This window comes from Erithacus rubecula (assembly GCF_903797595.1).
Source record: "Erithacus rubecula genome assembly, chromosome: 6".
NCBI classification, from domain to species: Eukaryota; Metazoa; Chordata; class Aves; order Passeriformes; family Muscicapidae; genus Erithacus; species Erithacus rubecula.
In genome coordinates, this window is record NC_136688.1 from 55,599,231 (window position 1) to 55,618,942 (window position 19,712).

At 36.8% G+C, this 19,712-nt stretch overlaps 1 protein-coding gene across 1 annotated transcript in view; it reads left to right on the forward strand.

Annotated features, from left to right (window-relative positions):
• Positions 1 to 12,889, forward strand: part of LOC306803952 (protein SIX6OS1) — a gene marked incomplete at its 5' end in the record, with an annotated part of 35,498 nt that extends 22,609 nt beyond the window's left edge. The window contains 10 exons of the mRNA XM_079309974.1: positions 338 to 432; positions 4,849 to 4,988; positions 5,463 to 5,542; positions 7,586 to 7,671; positions 7,765 to 7,829; positions 8,959 to 9,026; positions 9,341 to 9,480; positions 9,998 to 10,133; positions 11,576 to 11,633; positions 12,262 to 12,889. Of these exons, the coding sequence (XP_079166100.1) occupies positions 338 to 432; positions 4,849 to 4,988; positions 5,463 to 5,542; positions 7,586 to 7,671; positions 7,765 to 7,829; positions 8,959 to 9,026; positions 9,341 to 9,480; positions 9,998 to 10,133; positions 11,576 to 11,633; positions 12,262 to 12,461 (1,068 nt within the window). The 3' untranslated portion in view covers positions 12,462 to 12,889. The remainder of the gene's footprint in view (positions 1 to 337; positions 433 to 4,848; positions 4,989 to 5,462; positions 5,543 to 7,585; positions 7,672 to 7,764; positions 7,830 to 8,958; positions 9,027 to 9,340; positions 9,481 to 9,997; positions 10,134 to 11,575; positions 11,634 to 12,261) is intronic.
• Between the last annotated feature and the right edge of the window lie 6,823 nt (positions 12,890 to 19,712).

Below are 19,712 nucleotides of genomic sequence, written 5' to 3' on the forward strand. Positions count from 1 at the left end.
GACACTCCTAGTTCCAGACTGAAGTTCCCAATGTGGTTTGTGCTGTGTAAACATAGAGGAAGAAGGGATGTGGTGAATTCAATTATAGATATGAAGGAGACCATATAAAGATCTCCAGGTTCTGATATTTAGACCCATGCTCCAAAACTTCTGTGTTTATTCCAATTGTTACTGTTGGTCCAACAAAAATATTGCCTCTTTTTAACCTTATTTCTTCAGAATCTATTGGCTACAAAAACTACTGCTGGGCACTGATTCATCAGGTTTAGAAAACTTTTGCAGCATGTGAAGTTGAAGTTTTGTCAATTTTTATGCCATTTGTTCTTTATCTTTTAAGACCATCAAAGAGACTAAAGAAGATAAAAATAATTCCCAAAAGATTGAAGAAAAAAGTCAGAAAATTCTAGAGAAGCCAGAAGAGTTTAAAGAAAGGTACACTTCAAAATTATTTTCCCCTTTGCTTTTATCCAAATGCTACCTCAGAATTTACACAAAGAATGCTACAAAACACAGATTGTTAAATGAGGACTGGCAAGCTTCTCTAATCCTGGTCATGTGATTTAATTATGTAATTTAAAAAGTTTTATATTTCTGTAGGTTAAGATAGTGACAACTTTTAATTCTTGGAAGCTCAGTGTATCTGGAAACATGCTGTAAAAATATTTGTAGAGTCATTTTCTCCTCAGCTACTGCTGAGAGATCTGTGCAAGTAGTTTTGAATGCAACTACAGTGACTGTGCAGAGATAAAATAACATTAACTCTACTAAATATATATTTGGAAAAGGAGACAGGGTTCCACATGTCACTTGTCTTCACCTCTGAACTACTTAAGAAATTTAACTCTTAATTTAGTTCTTAAAAACAAGCATGAGTGAAAGTTTCATAGACAGGATTAATGGCTTAGTAAATTAGTCAGTGATCATTTACAGCTGGGACTCACTTTAATTTGAGCTCAATTACAATGACTGAAAATCACCACCAGGACTATCTTGCACTTATCTGGAGTCCTTGTGAATGTTGAAACATCTCCTGTTGAGCTGACACTCTTAGACCAAAATCCATTTTAAAGTGAAAATGTGTCTGAAAGATTTTGTCTAAAGTGATTTTGTATTACAGTGTGCTTGAAAAAGAATCCATTTGGGGCTTTAAATAGGCATTTAGTGGAATATATCTATAAAGAAGTGTTATTTTAATAATTCCTAAGATTCTTTCACAGGGACCTTTATAGTCTTTGATATCTTTTTACAGACCTATGAATTATTCAGGTGGTCATTTCTTTGTGGTGTAATCTTTGCACTCATTTTACCTTCTTATGTAAGATTTTTGTAATGGGCAAGAACAGAAACATGGGGAAGCAAGAAATCCCCTTAGTTTTAAGACAAGATAAAAAAAAGATGGGAAGCACTCTCTCTGAATTTTCAAAGAAATCCATATGTGTTCAGTCTGCAGAACACAAAATAGCAGTTAAAGACCTGCTGTAAGAGGTCTTTATTGAGGTGTAAAAATCCCTCAATGAGGCTCCTCTTGGTAAGGAATCCAGAGGGTGCACTTCTAGACCTGCCATTTGTACATTTCTTTTCCTGCCATGGAGTCTGCTTATACCTTTACCTGAAGTTATGTATGTTCTGCAACATAAAGGCTTGTAGAAAATTAAATTAATTTCTGAATATCTTTATCTAGCATTAGTGCATTAAAAAAAGTCTTCACTAGAAAGTGTGGAAGTGACTGCTTAAGTAACTATTGGTTAAAAATGGGTGTATTATGAAAATGTAAAAAAAAAAAAAAAAAGCAAAAAACAAAACAGAAACTCTGAGAAAAAAAAAAACCAGAACAGAAACTGTGTATTGAGAAAATGAGCCCTAGGAAATAAAACCTTTGCAGACTCAAAGCAATGTACAAAAATACAACAGCAGAATGTGGGTACCAAAGACAGGAGTTTATTTCGAACTGTCCTGAAGCCACTACAGAGTTACTACTGAGCAAAAAGATTTTTGTGAAGAAAGGAGATATCTTCATCTTCTGCCACAAAAGAAGAATAAATAAAAAGGAATTGTACTGTGGATCTCCATGAACTGATCCAGACCAGCATGACACCAGCAGCATCAAGGGAAAGAACTAAAGAGAGCAATGAAAGCACTGGGCAGAACAATGTGCATATTAATACCCATGAAAAGCTTTAGAAGCCTTCAAGACAAGAAGCCAACTTGCAAACCAATTAATAGGTGCTGAGATATTTGTTCTGCTCCGGGCAGCAGGATGGCAGTGGGAACTGTTCCTTTATAAAAAGCCTGGAACACTGTTATTTGAATCACTGGGGTCTGGCCAGTTGTTGGTTAGGAGTGTAAAACACATTCCTCTGCTCTTAGCAGCTCTTGTCTTTGATTCACAGCTCACCAGTTACATGACAATTACCAGAGTTTAATTTCCATCAATCACCACTAGGACTCAACTCTTTTGAAGCCCTGGTCTTGACTTCTCAATCAGACATTCTTTTTATTGCATGGAGAGGCTGATATATTGAATTGTGCTATGGCATGTCTCTGCTTTTGCAAAATAGTTGGGAGAGATTTCATTCCATGACTCTGTAATTCTATATTTCTCCCCCCCCCCCCCCGCTTTTTAAATCTATTTGGTCATGTTAATTCGTTTTCTTACTTTCCAAGGGAGACCTTTTTGCTAAAGCTTCACATAAAGGAGATTCCATGGTGGATTGTTACAGTTCTTGTAGCATCTGGTTGATTGACTTCTACTGATCAAAGAAAAAACTTGATAATATGAATCTTAGAAAAGTACTTATGAAGTTGTTTCTGGATTTCTAATGTGACTATATATGAAGAGCCAACTCCAAAATATGCTCCTGATGAGAATACTGAACGTGGTTTCAGTAGCTGTAAATACCACAGAAGCAGATTTGATTCTTCATGTGTATAATGAGATACACTAGATTGCTGTGGTGGTAATTAATATTAATACTTGGGTTTCTTTTATACTAAAAAGAAGAAAATGCTACAAAGGAAATTTATTTGCAATTTATTTTGGCTTAAGAATATCTGTTTTTCTCTTTACACTTTAAAAACCCCTGCAGTATGGATTGAGATAAAGAGTTTTTATCTCCTCAGATATCTACTACCAATGAAGTACAAAAAGAAGACAAATTATTATTCTTGTTGCTGCCATTTGGACTGTTTTGAGCTTCAGGATACAATTTCATTTTTCTTCCAGTGGTGTTAATTCATGTCAGAGAAGATGTGCATGGTTTATATTTCAATAGTGGATTTGTGCATGGGAGGGAACAGGTGTACTGTATATACATAGAGTTTAACTGCAGGCTCTTTTGGAAGGTTGTGTTACTTAAAGAATTAATATCTCAAGAACTTCAGAGTTTGGTTTGTAACTCTGCCTTTGAAACATTACTTTGTATAGATATGCATTGTAGGAGGATTTTTTATTTAATGGAGAGTAAGTCTTTAGAACTATAGAGTTGTCTATTAGGCTTTACAGAAGCACAAGGAAACTGACTCCAGGAACTTTTAAAAGCAGAGTTTGACATCCTAAGTTCTGAAAAAAACCCCAACCAACCAAAAAACCCCCCAACCACAAAATCCCCCCTATTTATGGCAGTCTAACTGATGACCTCAGCCACAGTAACCTTGTTCAGCTGATCTTTGAATAATGATTGTGGTAAAATGAGCCACTGGAACAAGGTAGAGCAGTTTTTGTTTTTGCCAGAGTTCTGTGCTTAGCTCTGTTCTGATTTCTCCTTGCTTTTGAGCTCCCTGCATCTGAATTCAGAGATACAGCCACACACATTTTGTTTTCTGCAGTATTCATTCTTGACACAGGTTTATCTAGAGCTAATGAAACTGAAAGATTGATTTTGGTTTTTAGTTTTTTAGGTGGCAGATGTTTTATACAGTTTGTTCAGTCTCAGTCCAGTACAGCACGAGGTACAAGAGAAAATAGTCCTTTTAATCAGAGATAGTAGCTGAGGTGCTTTCAGGGTTTTATGTGAGCTCATTTCACATGTATGTGTATGAATTTAATGTGCTAGGTCCTTATATTTAGCCAGTGCTTCTCAGTAGTAGTTTTTAATTAGTGTTGCTAATTTCACTCCACGCTATCTCATAAAATATATCCTACATTTTATCTTTTTTTTTTTTTTTGTTTATGGAGAATTTCAAGAGCAAAAAGGCTGACTCAGTTCTTCATTTGTTCTGAACAGCATTGTTCAGTCAGCTTCAAACCAGATGTTGTAGCTAGAAGCACAGAGGCACTAGGCAGGAATGCCAGAGGAAAATAAAATAGAACTCATTATTCTAAAAAATAGTAAATGTGCCTGTGCCAAAGCCACTTTAGTCTTCATTGTTCTGCTAACCTTTGTCTTTCTGCACTGTAAAGGGCTGTTTACCCTACACAGATAATTACCCCACAAGTGAAAACACTTGCTGCAGTTTTCTCTTTTGTGTACATGTAGTGTGAGTATTCCAGACAATCTCAGAGAGAGAGAGAGAATAAAAGTGGTTTTAAATGTGAAAATGTGATTTCAGAAGTAGAGTAATGAAGCACTTTAATCTAAAACTCCACAATACTAATACTTTTCTTTGATACTGACAAAATTTAAGCCATCAATGTTCTTATGATTGATTTATTATTCCTTTATGGCTTCTTTTTCAGAGATATTCTCTATTTTAAAAAAACCTCATTTTTATCAACTACTGGTGTTGAAAATGGTAGAACTTCCTTAACAACATCCAATGCCCTTGAGAATTCCACTTATTTGAAGCAGTTATATTTTATGATTTCTTTTCTTTTGCAATGATTTTTTTTTAAATTTAACATTTGTTTAGGGTGTTTGAAGAGCGTCAACACCCATCTTTGCCAAAGGAGAGACGTCAGGTGTTTAAAGCATTGCGTGTCCCGTGCATTCCTCAGAAATTTGTCCAGTCTGGAAAGAGTTTTAGATTCTCAAAGCAACGACCAGAAACAGGTGTAGTGTGTTTAATGACTTCAGTGAGCATTTTGGGTTGTTTTTGTGCAACAGAATGGGTAAGTGATGATAACACATCTAGTGAACTGCTCAACTATTTAGAGTTTAAGCCAGGCTTTCAATGGAAATTTGGTGCTCACCTGTTTTTTATGTTCTGGAAATCTTGTGTGTCTGATTTCTCCCATATCTGTGCAATGAGTAAAGTAACATGACAGATACATCTGATGCATTGTGTCAGAAACATCTGAAAATAATTTAGTTTCAAATCTAAAATACCTTTATCACTGTTTGCTTTAGTACAGTAAATATTAAACAACTGTTATTTGTTTGATACTTTCATATTTTGTGATAAGTTTCTTTTTGCTCTCTATTAAAAAGAAAATTTAAAAGGTTTGTTCCCAAGTTCTGTTTAACAATGCCATGCTTTGGATACCTAATCTTACTGACAATATTATGTAATATTTGTAAATTTAGGGAGAGAAGAAAAAGAGAAACCAATGGAACTTTCAGTGGCCACCAGCTGTTCCTCCAGCCTTACAGAAAATTTATCACAGGTGTGTTGCTCTCCCAGTGGTAAAAAATATGAAATGATATAATGCTTTATGTAGTTGTTTAAATTTAAAACACTTCAAATATACCTCATGGTATTATGTCTTACATAAAACCTGTTAGCACTGTAAATTGCTAATCATGGTAATCTGAAATTGCTTAGTAATCACAGCAAAAATCTTTCTTTGCCTTTTTTTGCCTTTTCATTCTGAAAATATCTGTGTTCTTACAAGGTGCATTCTAACACTAAAATCAAGGTGGACCATCTTACCAACTCATTTTGTGTAACAGCTTTTAGCATTTAAAATAAGTGCTGTAGATTCTGCATGTAGCAAATATTTAGAACTCTAAAGGAGGATCAGAATCTTCTGTTGGTGATGAATCATGAGCCATCTGCTCTATGATGAAGGATTTAATAAAGGGCTGAGTGTAAAGGACAGCCCAGAGTTAACAGCTCTGTTCTGAGGCTTAACCAGAAAGAGAAATCTGCACTGAGAGGAATAAAACCACAGACAGCACTCCTTGGTGCACTGCAGGAGCCCACAGCTCCATTTTCTCTCTCTCAACCATAGGGATATAGTCACTATGACATTTTTTAAATGGTGGAGTGAATTGGATCTTTATTCAGATCCAATATTCTTTATTCAAATGCAATAATCTAATCCAGAAGAAATCTGGGGGTACAACTTGCAAAGTTGTGAAAACCACCAATAGTCTCATGGAGTGCAAGGCTGTTCATAGGAACAATAGGTTGTTAAAGTATTAAAAGGAGAAATCAGAGGAGATAAGCCATAAGGGGTAGAAGAGTTTGTAACTGTGTTTGCTGGGCAGGAGCTTGGGGAAGTTTCTACCTCTAAACCATCTTTGTAAGGGACATCTCACTAGATCTGCTTAAAATCAAAATTTAATGAATAGCAAAAATTCAGGGAAAAAAAGTTAGCATAACCACTTGTAATTTTCTTAAGAATTTCAAGGGAACTGAAGAATCACTTCAGTGAATCAATGAGTGGTTTTGAGTGGAGCCTGTGTGAGGAGACAAAGCCAATCATAACACAAGACAAGATGAAGGACAGTGACAGGACTGAGTGGGACAAGACCAGAAGAAATTTCAAGCAGTTCTGATTTGTGACTGGCTTAGGGAGTTGGACATGATGAGGATGATGGAAGGGCTGTTGCCAGGGTAATCTAGAGATGAGGCTGGGAGTCTGGGACCTAGACAATTGTAGGAATCAGTAAGTCAAGGTTAAGAGAACTTTAAGAAAGGGTGATGGCAACAAGGAAAAGAAGATGGAGTCTGAGGAAAAACAAAAAGATTGGAAGAAAGAAGGTTGCCATGCTTCAGGAAAGGTGTGCTGTGCACTACAAGAGCTGAGTGGCAGGCAGATTCTGCAGAACCAGCTCTTTTGTCTCCTGCCCTGAACAGAATTCAGTTTGATACATTTTGTTCATCAAAATTACACAAGAACTAGACACTCCCTGTAAAATAATGTGTTATTTGATGCTGAGGCATAGATTCCTCACCCTGCTCCTAAGGCACAAATACATGCTACACAAGAAGAATGATGGCTTCTCTTTTGACGAAAATCTGTGAGGTGGGACTATTTTCATGTTTTCTGCAGTTTTTCAATCCCCACATGAGACCTGTGCTCACTGAGAGTGATGTGAATGCTCAGCTGCCCTTCAGAGGCAGAGGCAGGCCTGGCCCCAGCCCTTTCTGTGTGGACAAGCACAAGTAACTAGGCTGCAGCAGCAGCAGCAAACCAGCATGAAGTTTGTAAATGACATAACATTATTTGTGTTACAGAAAAGTTAATTAATCACATCTAGTTGTCAGTGCTGTGACTAAGACTTTATTAAAAATTACAGAAATGATTTTTGGTATCGTGCTGTCAAAATGTAGGTAAAACAAAGAAAAAGTTTTTACTTTGTTTCATCCTTAATTTCTGGTTAAAAGAAGGGATTTCCACAGTCTTAGGAGAAATCAGAATGATGTTGTTGAGGGGACAATTTCACTTGCTGCCTCATTTGAATGTTCTTCTGTCTTTTAGAAAGCTATTGAGACTGCAGGGACTAATAACCCACAAACTGCCCAAGTTCCATCAACAGTGAGCATACAAAACCAAACAAAATTCAGGTAACTTTTGTTTAATGAAATAGCCTTCATTCTTGAGGCTGGGGTTTATAGAAATAATTCACATTTAGACAAAAATTAAACTTTGTCTTTTAGATTGCCAGCTCTTCCAAAGCAGTTGACTTCCAATCAACAGTTTGAGAATGAAAAAGCAGTAATGGGTAATGTACTCCTATAATTGCTAAAAAAAATTGGATCATATAGTTATAAACCAGAAAATTCTAAAGACCAGATTTTCATTCTGGCATTAAGAGAGCCACCATTTGCCTTTCTTTTCCACCTTGATTGTTTAGTTCAAAATTTAAGTGTAGCAGACAGGCAGAGTCCTAATTTAAATAGAGAGTTAACTGCTCAGTAATGTGGGATTTAGAATGCACCGACCATTGTGAATGAAAGGATCTGACCAATATCTGTGGTAAATTCACACTCAAGTCTCAAATTACTTTGGTAAAATGAAATTCAGCCTTAACATCTAGCCAGAAGGCAGGAGAAAATGCAAAGAAAAGGGATATAACAAACTCAGTAATTTAGGTATCTTGAAGAATCAGATCAAGATAATTAAAGATGAAAGTTAACTGGAGAAAAAACATGCAGAATGCTTACAGTAAAAAATCAGGGTAGTTACAAATACCTGTAGTTTTTGAAATCACAAGGAACTGAGCTTCAGTTTAAATATTTCTTTTTCTAATTGTTTATAATTCTAATTCTAATTTCTAACTGCTAATGTAGATGCATGTAAAAGATTATAGCCTAGATTTTTTTACAAAGAGAATCCTGAAACGTGGGACCTTAACCCCCAGTGCCTGAGATGTAGCACCATCTGAAGCTTAAAGCAGAAACTCTGACAGCAGAAAGTCTGATAATGTTTCTTCTCATTTCTTATCCTGACTCTTGTCCAGTTCTTTAAACTACACTCCATGTCTGTCACATGGATGTGCTTTTTATATTGTTCCCTCCTGGTTTCTATTGACTATTGGCACTCTTGGAGGGCAATAGCTGGAATAGAAAAATGCAGCACTCTCAGGGAACAATGGGCAGGTTTGAAGAACACACCAAACCACCAGCAGCAGCCTGAGTGAAGCTTTGAAAACAGTAAGTGGCAGAACAAGAGGTAATTGTTATGGACAGAGCCACAAAATGGGTTGTTAAGAAAATCAGTCAGAACACTTCCTTACCAATAGCAGTGCCAAGCTAGTGAACTTTTCTCAAGGATTCTCTCCCACAATGCCATTTTTCTGTGTCTGCTTAAAATGCTGTTATAATACAGGCAGTGCTGTCTTTTTTGTGCAGCAAGCCAAAAGGCCAAGCATGTTGATGAAGAAGCAGATGAGCAAGTGGGCTGCTTGTATGCACCTCAAGTAAGAAAAGAGTTTCTTATGTCATAAGTAAGAAGTTTATTTAGAATAGTTAAAGTATTTTGGCATACTTGAGTTGGCAAAAGGAAAGTCTCAGAAATTTGTAAAGTATCAATTGGTGCATAACATTTTCATTAATGCTGATGTGATGGGCTGATGAAACTTGAAAAATCTGCATTTAAAACTCATTTCCTGCACAGAACTATAAACAGGCTTAGTGCTGTCTTCACTGAGAATGTATTTATAGCTGAAAAAATAATGATATTTTTGGGTAATTTTATATGTTATAAACAGCATTGTTTATTTCTTTTTAATAGGATGTGCACACAGGTTTTAAGCCAAATGAAGATAATCCTGACATAGCAGAAGAAAGTGCAGCACCTTTCTTTAGAGCACCTAAAACACCTGACATAAAGGGGAAACACCCACTCTTCTCGAAAACACCTCCATTTGACTTGTATGATTTCAACTTTGATTTTGATTCTGAGCAAAAAGTTGAACTCACATTTGTTGTATAAGCATTTCTGCCCCTTTTGAAAGATACTAGAAAAAAAATTCCTAGAAAGCTCTTTTGAAAATATTCAGATTTTTTTCCTGAGTTATGCTCGATATTTATACAGTTTTCTTCTTGGTGTATAATTTCCCATTGAAGCTGTTTCAAAAGATCAGTACTTTGTTTAGAAATATGAGAGTCACATTGTTTTTTCCTGCAGTAATATTTGTTACTCTGATTTCTGTCTTTAAACAGTCTTTTTGTTTATTTCTTAAGAGGGCAGGGACTTGGTAAGAGCACTGCCTCCCTTTACTTTATAGAATTGTGTTATCTGTTCTGTGATGTAAAAAACAATTATTGATGGAAGCTATGGGGATGTAAAACAGTTAAAAAAGAGGAAAAGGAAAAAATAGAAGGAAAAAAAGCCATCTAGATCACTTTAAAAACTATTAATATAGTTTCCACCTTTCTGTATTTACAGCATGAAAAATTTAGGTTGTGAAGAAGGAACATCAACATCTCCTGCTTTCTTTTCTGCCTTGAACTTCTCCCAGAAGTCACCTGGCTTTAATTTATTTGATTCTTCTCTGTTTGGAGCACAAAGTTCATCTGATGAGGTAAAAATGATTAATTGTGAACATTAAATTCCACAAAGCAAAATACGTGAACCAAACAGCATTGACACTGTATGAGATTTTTCAGGCTGGTTATCTTTGTAGCAACATTTTTCAATATCTTGGTTACTTTTAAGTTTCATGTTCTTTGAAAATGTTTAATTCCTTTCCTAGCAATCCCCTTATGATGATTTCTAGCCAAGTATGAATCTCTCTCATATGGATCATGTACAAATATACAGTGACTCAATTCACAAGAAGGCTTCTGGTTCAGTGTTACAGTGCAAAATTCAAGTTCTCTATCAGACTTCACAACTCACACACTTCTTCTGTGTGGTTTTGTCTTGAAGTGAAGAACAGTGAGAAGGGAAGAAAGGACAGTGTATTAGGGTTGCTGAACAGCAAATGTGGATTAGCTATACCCAAATGGAGCAGCTAGGTTGGCAACTAAATGGAACAGGGAATGAAATCCAGGTCTTCAATTTTCTTTGCAAGTTCCCTAACCCAGTGCTCTAGTGCAATTCTTCCTCTGTTGGGCTATTAGGTAGATGACTGGGGATCCAGGATAGATGTGTGTAGCAAACAGGGCTTAGGTATCACTTGGCAGGGTAGATCCAAGCCCCATTATGCAAATAAGGGATTTGAGCCCAGGTAGTTCCTGTTACAGGGGGTGTGCTCAGTCTTGTGGTTACTGGCTGGGAGCTGAAGCAGGGATGAGGGAAGGCATAATTTTATTCTGGGTTTGGCAAGATTCATGTGGTTGGTATCTCATAGCATGAACTGTGTCTAGGACAGAACACACTGGGGTGTGGTTTTTGTGTTTGTGAATTGTTTAGGAGTGAGGTGGGTTTTAGGTCACCCAGTGTTGTCAGAACCCACATTATTTTGTGCCTGCTCAGCAGCAGAAACCAAGAATTTACCAGGCTGTAGCAGATCTGAGATTCTTTAAAGTTAGATGGGAGTTTTGAAGGACTTCAGTACCTATTTTAAATCTAGTCTTAGAACTTGTTTTAGAAGTGACAAGTGGTTATCCTGCTACTACTTCTGGCAATATCAGGCCCTACTCAGTAGGAAGTATGTGTTGCTGCTTGGAGATTTTATAAAATGTCACAGATTTGAACGATTTTGGATCTTTTTGGTTTAAAAAACCAGCAGTAAATCAGGTCAGCTTTTGGACTGTTATCAGTCTGGTTTTTTTTGTAGAAAAATGGAGGAAGGGCATTTGCAGCTGCATGCAAATATCATAAAACCCATCTGATCAAAGAATTTGTTTTGCAGCTTTAGGGACTGATACATACCTTTAAATCCAGATTTTGTAAAGACTGCTAACATTCACTGAGATGGTGTTTTTCTCACTAAAAGCAAATTGACATATCACACATCAGCATTAAAGTTTACTTTTTGCCTTTCTCATTTGTTAAATTAAAAATTTGTTCACATTTCAGACAGAGGAAAATTTTTCTATGGGAAATCTGGGCTCTGTGTCCCCACACAAGGGTGCTGGTAAGTCTGAAACTCAGATGTACTTTTGTATATCAGCCCTCTTCTGCTGTTTTCCTATGACTGACAGGCTCATGATCCAGCTTAACAGACTCCTTTGGTTTTTTGAAAGGATGTTCAATCATGATAATGTAGATCAGTGGTTTATTGTGCTCATTTATGTTTTAACTAAGTCTGTAGCTTATCTTCCCTTGCATGTTGAGCTCTGAATATGTGATGTATCATGGGAAAGAAGAGATATGAGAAAGAAAGAAATAGGGATAGTATTAGGTGTGTTTGAAGTAGAGGACTTGCAAGGGAGAAGAAAAAGTCCAAGTATTTCAATGATTGATCTCATTTTTCTCTAAATAAACACTTTTGCAGATTCTGTTTACAAATAGCTCTGTTGCAAAATGTATAATGCAGAAGTGTTTTGTTGTTCTAAACCATTCAAGTGCTCCACACTTCCTTTGATGTCAATTCTAATCACAGCCCCTAGAAATACCATCTCTGGTGGTGCAGCAATAAACACACAGCTGTAGAGTGGTGCTTAGTGGGATATTGACACAATATGTTAATAAAGAAGCATATGCTGAATGCAGTATTCTCTCAGATTTAATCTAATAACAAATATTATATGTATTCCATATAGGAAGCCTCTTTGGCAAATCAGAAAATGATGATGCATTTGCCTTTCCCTTCCTCTCGGAATCTTCTCATGCATTTGGAGATGGAAAAGATGATGCTGGTTTTTCATTTGCATTTGGACAGGATCAGAGATCACCACAGTCTGCTTCTATGAAAGGTTTTCATTCTAACTCACAAAATACAAAGGCGTTTTCACTCTTTTGAATACCTTTGACTTCCCTTTAAATTCTTATCCTACTTAGCCTTGACAAATGTTTCCAGTTTCTTGAGTTATAGTACAAAGCCTTTCTTCTCCTTCCATTTCTTGTAAGGATACATTATTGCAGTTGCTTCAATGTGTGTTCATCAACCATGCATTTTGAGATTTTCTTATTTGTCTTTGAAATGTGTTTGTTCATAAGATGTTTTAGTATGCTGTTGCTAAATTGGCACTCACAAACAGAAATATCATTTTAGTGTAGAGTGTTAATTGAATGTCTGTGAGAGCATTTAAACATATAGATGAAAACTTTCAGCTTCTGATATAAACTAAATTATTTATGTTAGTAAGACTGTTGTAGCAGTTAAAGCTGAATTTGAATTAAAGACAATGTTTTTGAGTATTCTGTTTATATCAGATGATTAATAAAATACTTAAAATAAACATTTTTGTTAATTTTATGTGAAGTTTTATAGGTATTTCTTAATATCTGAAGTGGTATAATGTTGCAAATTGTAATACTTAGCATTTTTTCTTTCCTTCTTTCTTTCCTTATTTATTCTCAAAATCCCAAATCAGGTTCTTCCTCTTTATCTAATGTCTTTCAAAAAATACAGAGGCAGTTCCCAAAGTCCAGCTGTGGTCAGTAGAAGTATATCCCTCAGTTCCACACAAAGGCTTTTCTTATGGGAAGAGTGGTTGTTAGGACAATATCAGAATTACTCAGCAAGGGATGCTGACTGTTCTGAGCCACCAGAACACTGTGCTCTGGGACTCCCTCAGAATCATCTTCTCTAGAACCACACCTTTCACATTTATGGCCTTTGAAGGAAATACCAGATCATTCTGAAGATATTTTTGCTGTTACATATGAAATGTAGGTTACTCATTTTTGAAATTCCTCACAAATTTATGAGGGACTTGGGTTTCCCATTCACTTACTATGAGAAAACTCCCTACCTGACAGCAGAATAAAGAGAGGTTCACATCATTCAGCAGATTTCAGAGAAGAGATTGCAAATGCACAAACCAGTCAAAAGGGCACACAGACTGAGAGTGGCCAAAAAGCATCCTACCTGTAGTCTGCACAATTTGCCAAAAGGAATCAACAAAGTCCCAAGGGGAGTAGAATCCCTTCCCCTCTACTCCCTGCAAAACTCTTGATTACCAAAAGCTTGATTATCTATGCCACTGTTTCTTTTCTGCCAAACTCCTACATGCCTCAGGGCTATTTTAATGCCTAGAGATTTGTGAAAATTGTATTTTTTTTTTTAACTGGAAGTGAATCAGGAAGTTTTAGTGAAATCCTGCTGAGGTCCAGCTACTAAGAAGTGAGACAGAACTTTCCCAATCTACTGCCTGCCTGTCAATCTGAAAAACTAAGGTAGAAGCAAGTTTGAGTGTCTACCTTTCATTTGGGGTAGAGTTTATGATACATTGCTAACAGATATTCTCAGATCATTTAGAAAGCCAAAAGTTTAATTTTGTTTGCTCAGTTATTCCATAACCAAAGATTTTTCCTGATGAATTCTATTATCCATGCCTAAGATGTTCCAGTGTAGAAGTCAAGGCTGCAGGTTGAAGTGGGAGAAAACACAGTCCTAGGTCTTGCTGGATGTTTATCGACACAAATTGGATAGGCTGATTAATAACAAAGCAGAGAAAGCTGCTTCAGAAGAGGCAACCTCTCAGCATTTGGGATACTTCTCTGAGGTCTAGGGCCATGAACTGCTTATAAACACACACTGGAATTTTTTCTTTGGTACCTGTCAAATTCCACCTAGAAACGGTCCCTGGTTATGCCTATAAAATCAATAGCAGTGGTGTTGATGGATTGCTGACACTGGTACCTCTCTCACTGCCCAATGTCATTTTGGTTTGCTCTTTGCACACTCATACACCCATTTCTAGCCTGACAGCTGAGTGGAGAGAGATTCACTTGTTGGTGTAGCAAGGGCTGCTTGAGAACAAATCCCAGGTACTGCAGGTGTCCCACACGTGGCTGAACTGAACTGGAGCCCAGGAACCTCCAGAACAAGGGCAGCTGGGAGCTGTAATCCCTCAAAAGCCGTGCAGCTGTCAGCAAAGTGGCAATATGGTGACACTGTGCACTGTGCTGCAAGTCCTTGGAGGTGGGGCTGTCTTTTTGTTCTCTCCTTGGATTGCATGGAGTGAAACAGAGCTCAAAACCAAGCCCTAAGGTGCTAAAAGCATAAACCTCTCTTAAATAAGCAAGGCAGGGATTTGACTTTGAATCTTATAAAAGTATCCAGAAGGTAAATGTTTATTTAGAGGCTTGATATCTTTACTGTTCCACTTAAGTTTTTAATTAAGTTTTTGAAAGAAAACCACTTTGCTTGAAATACTGCTCTTCAAGCTAATGTGCCCCATCCATTAGGTTAAATAAATAATAATAATAAATATTATTATAATTTATTTAGGTACTAAATTACTATTTATTAATTTATTATTATTATTTAGGTGTCACCAACCTTGTAGGAAATACAACGGTACCTGAATAAATAAATTTTTTAATTTGTTGAGCAAAAAACTTTGGAAGTTTACTAATGAAATTTACACTCTTATCTGCTGCTGTGGTGAGGAAGACACTGATGTCTTGGTTTTGTTTCTCCCACAGAAATAACAGCTATATGGTAATGTTATTTTTCTGATCAGAAATAACACAGAGAGCATTTCTGCACATCTGCATTGTTCTGCAAAATGGTCTTCCAGTAAAAAAAATTGTTTAATTTCTAAAGCAACATAACATCATGACTGGAGCACCATCTACTATTTTTCTGATAATTTTACTGATACATAAATGTAAAGCATGTTTATAAACAATTCAGGATATTTGGCTGACAAATAAGTAACTACTATATCAGTTTGACACTAAAAAAATAACTTAGAAACTATGAGATAAAGAAGTAATGATTTCCAGGGGTTGTGGAATACAAGGTGTATTTTCATGTACTGCTGTTTTATGCCTTCAGATACCACTTTTAGTAGGAAATTAGACATTCAGCAAACTGTTCCCACTCAAAAATCAAGTTTATGAATTTTCTCTAACTTCAGACCAAGAATATTGATCTAGAGTACATATGCCCAGGACAACACTCTGCAGGACAAATTTTGTTGTGCTGTTATGTATAATACTTAAGGTGATACAACCACGAGAGTTATTTATATTTTATCTCAGAAAAACTGTATGAATAGGGGAACTGAGAGTGTTAAATTTGTCTCTTCACCACACTGAATTGTCAATGGCAACGTGTGAATACTTTGAGGAAAACAAAAATTTATGTCATGACATTGTAGGCTCATCTAATTACTCTCTGATTTTATGTGTAATATAACAGGAACAACCAGAATTCTGAGTTGGAAAAACTGCAGTGGTACAAGTGGTACAAACCTGGAGTTACAACCCACAGAGTAGATCAGAAAACATTGTATATAAGTAGTGGCTTTATTTCTAGCTACCTCTTAAATGATAGCACTGAATCCCATAGAAATTCTGTGCATCATTTCATCCCGTCAGGGCTCTATGCAAAGAAAAAAAAAAGTTTTAATTTTTAATTTCAAGACCATGAACATAATTAAACTTCATGTTGGGACTAACAGTGCATCTCTGCATTGTCTGTGGGTAAATGCAGGCTTTGGGGGCAGGGGCAGGTGAATCACTGCATCCCAAGAAAACAATCTTACACTACAGCATTAATACATTTAAGTATTTCAAGGAAATAAGCTTTAAGTGCTACATATTGTAACAGATTGGAATGTGTAGACTTACAGTATTAGATGGTTGTAATCCCCCCAGTGCAAGGCTGATTGCAGGGGTAGCAAGAGTTGGCTAATCCTTTTGGGCCAATGGCATAAAACAAGGATTAGTTTTTCATTTACTGCAACTGAGTGGGTCATTAGGATCCAAAGACACTAATGAGCCTGAACAGGCAATTGGATTCTGGTTTCAAAGTTATGGGCTAGTTTGAAAGGAGATTGATTGTGTCTTTTAATGATTTAAAACATGATGTTTTGGTGACCTTTTGCCTGAGAAAAATGAATGAAGGATATAACCATGGAACACAAACCTGGAATGCTGACTTTTTTCCTCCTAAAACTTGAGTTGTTGCCAGAATCATTGCCTTAGAGGCTGAATGGCTCATTTAGAAATATCTCTGTTGCCTTGCTTTTATGTTCTGCTCTTGATGTCTCCAGAGTTGACACGAGTCACATGCAATCAAGTCTGTATTCCTGGTGGACAGGCACTGTCCTAATATTCTCTGACTCACACCCAGGTTGTTTGCAGCTCAGCAGTTCTGCTTCCAGACACATCACTTTGTGTTCTGATGCTAACATCTTGCTGAGAAATTGCCTCTTGGCACGTGGTTTCTTGAATCCTGTACCTTGCTTGATTTGATGTGAAGATGATGCTCTTTTTAGCACTTGCAACACTTTACCTTTAGAAAGGTAAATCTCTCCCCCCACCCTGCTGCATCCCAGATTTCTATTTTTTCAGGAATCAATTGAATTCAGCAATAATAGATAGCTTCTATTTGGTTTCATTCAAATTAAGCAAGGGTATGAAAGAAATATCAAAAGATGGGCATTACCATACTAATAGAATGTTTAGACATGCACAAAAGGAAAATACTTTGACTGTTATGACTCCACAGGAGAAATAGTGTCAGAAGTTTTAATGATATGAACCTAATTTTCTGTATCATACCCAGTCCACAAAGCATCCACAAAATTATTTCATACAGCACAGGACTTGACCCATTATCCTTTGAGCTTTGGCTTGGGGAAGAGAAAAATGTGGAGGATCAAGTTACAAAAAGTTCTTGCTGGTGGGGAACTAGCTGTTCTGGCTGGTGGGAAGCTTGGAAGCTGACAGCCCATACTGAGACTCAGTTTTGAGCTTGCAGATCTTATCTGCTCCCTTCTGCCAGAGCAGGACTGCCTTGAGCTAAGCATGGTCTCTTACTGCCCTTTTATTTTCTTGAGGCACATGAGTGGCAAGTTTTAACTGTTTCCACCAAATTCATGATGCTGTGATCTGTGATATTGCTCACTGCCACAGCTGCAAATAGTTCTTGTCCAGAAGTTATGGGTAAAAAGCAGTTAAAAATGTTCCTTAACAATTCCAAAACCCCTGGAAGTGCTGTTTCCATTGCATTCCAGGGAGATGCCAAGCCTCTGAAGCACTCTAGCCATTACCCAAGCTGTAAAATACAATTTCAAATCATGCCACGTGGGCTTAAAAAATCCCTGGGCACAGTGCGTTCTCCAAGGGGAATTTTTTCTTGGGAATGAACACTACCACTCATGGACCTCACTCTACATACATTGAAGGAGTTATCAAAGGCAGCTGCTTATTTATTTTTCTTCCTCACAGCTGGAAAAGGCTCTTGGAAAATGGGCAAGTTGTTACTAGTATGATTTTTAGTGAGGAGGTGTTAAACCAAGGCCTGACCACCTCTGCCCAATGCAGACCCAGTGTTGCCACTGCTGCTGTTTTGTTGAAGGAGAGTGATGCAGAGCCATGTGTTCTTAGGCTTTTAAAAATTTTCTTTTTGACCTAATACTTGTTACACATCATCAGAAACCAAAGAGCAGTAGAGTTCTGATAAAAAAAAAATAAACCACAGATTACATTTTTTTTAGCCCAGGTTGGCCATCCAGCCAGATGGATGAAAAAAGCTGGTTCTGTGAAGTAGGTCATGTCTTCGTGTAAACCTCCACTTCATCTTGGATTATGCTCTTCCTAGCTTTCCAAAAACCAGATATTTAATAAATTTCTAGCACAGGAGAAGCATTCTGATCACATAAACAGGAGAATCAGGATTTGGGTAGCTTTTTCTGCTCTAATATTTGTAGACAGAGCGATGTCAAAATTACCAATTGTAGTGGCAAGTTTTTGAAGAATTGTTAAAAGAACAAATACTTGGATGGGCAGAAGAGATGAATTCTCCAGATCTTTCTTGTAAATAGTGCTGAGATATTCTTGTTGCTTATTAATATGATGCTTGGATTATTTGTCTTGTGTTGCACTGGAAATATATATGGTCCTTAGGTAAGCTTTGCCACATTATCACAGTCATTGAGCATCCACAATCCTCATTAACATAACAATGAACAGAGTTTGGGGTCAGATTGTTTTAAAGCAGAAAAATTTCTGTGCAGCCTGAATCTCCTTGGCATTACCTTGGGAGTCTCTGTGATCCAGAGCAGAAGCAGAGGGTCAGAGTGTTGAAGCACAAGTGTTCTTTAGGTTTGTGAAAGCCTTGTTTCCAGCAGTGTAGAGCTGGCAGCAGCATGCATTGCCCTGCATGTTTATCACAGCTAGCTCACATATTGCAGTGTCAATATTTTATCAGAGAACACTCTACAACACAAAAATGAAAAAAAAAAAAAAAAAAAAAGGATGCTCCAGTGGATGCTGTATATGTTTCAGATTCCTCTGTTGAGTTTTATCTGAGCTGGCATTACTGGAATAAAGTAGATTGTCAAAGGCTGGGCAGAGTGCTTTTATCATTTGCAATTATTGGCATAGAGTAAAATAATGATTCAAATTTCTGTTTTCTGTCTTTTGTGGATTACTCTGTCAGTTACAGTGATGCTTTTGACAAGGGAGTGCTGCTGGGTTAGTGATTTCTTCCAGAGCTTCAGAAACAGTGAAGTTATCTGGTATCATCATCAGATCAAGGCTGACAGTTGATGGTCAGTGCTTACATATTGTCTTCGTAAATTACAAAATGAAGTTAGGAGCAGCAAATGCATCTCTCCACTTTTATAAGGTTAATTCCATGGGATTATTTGCCATCTACTTATATCCAGATTGGGTAAAATTTTTGGTGGTAGTTAAGTTGTGCAGAACAACTTCAGATAAGATACTGTTTCGGTTTGATGGGTGGTTTGTAGTTTGTTTTGGTTTTCATTGTTTTGGTTTTTTAGACAGAGAAGATAAAAGTTTTATACACCAAGCCTATCTCTTGAAAGCTTGTAGTGTTATGGAAATATTTAGATCTCTACAAGTTCCTGAGTGGAAGCTGTTACTAAAACAAATGTGGGCTTCTCTTATCTGTTTTTGCCACGTGTCACAGTACAGTGTCTCTGTCATCAATGCAGCTTTATAACCTAATGATCCACACAGGTAATATTTAATACTACCTGTATATGATATGATATGATATGATATGATATGATATGATATGATATGATATTATATTATATTATATTATCATGAAATTTCCCCA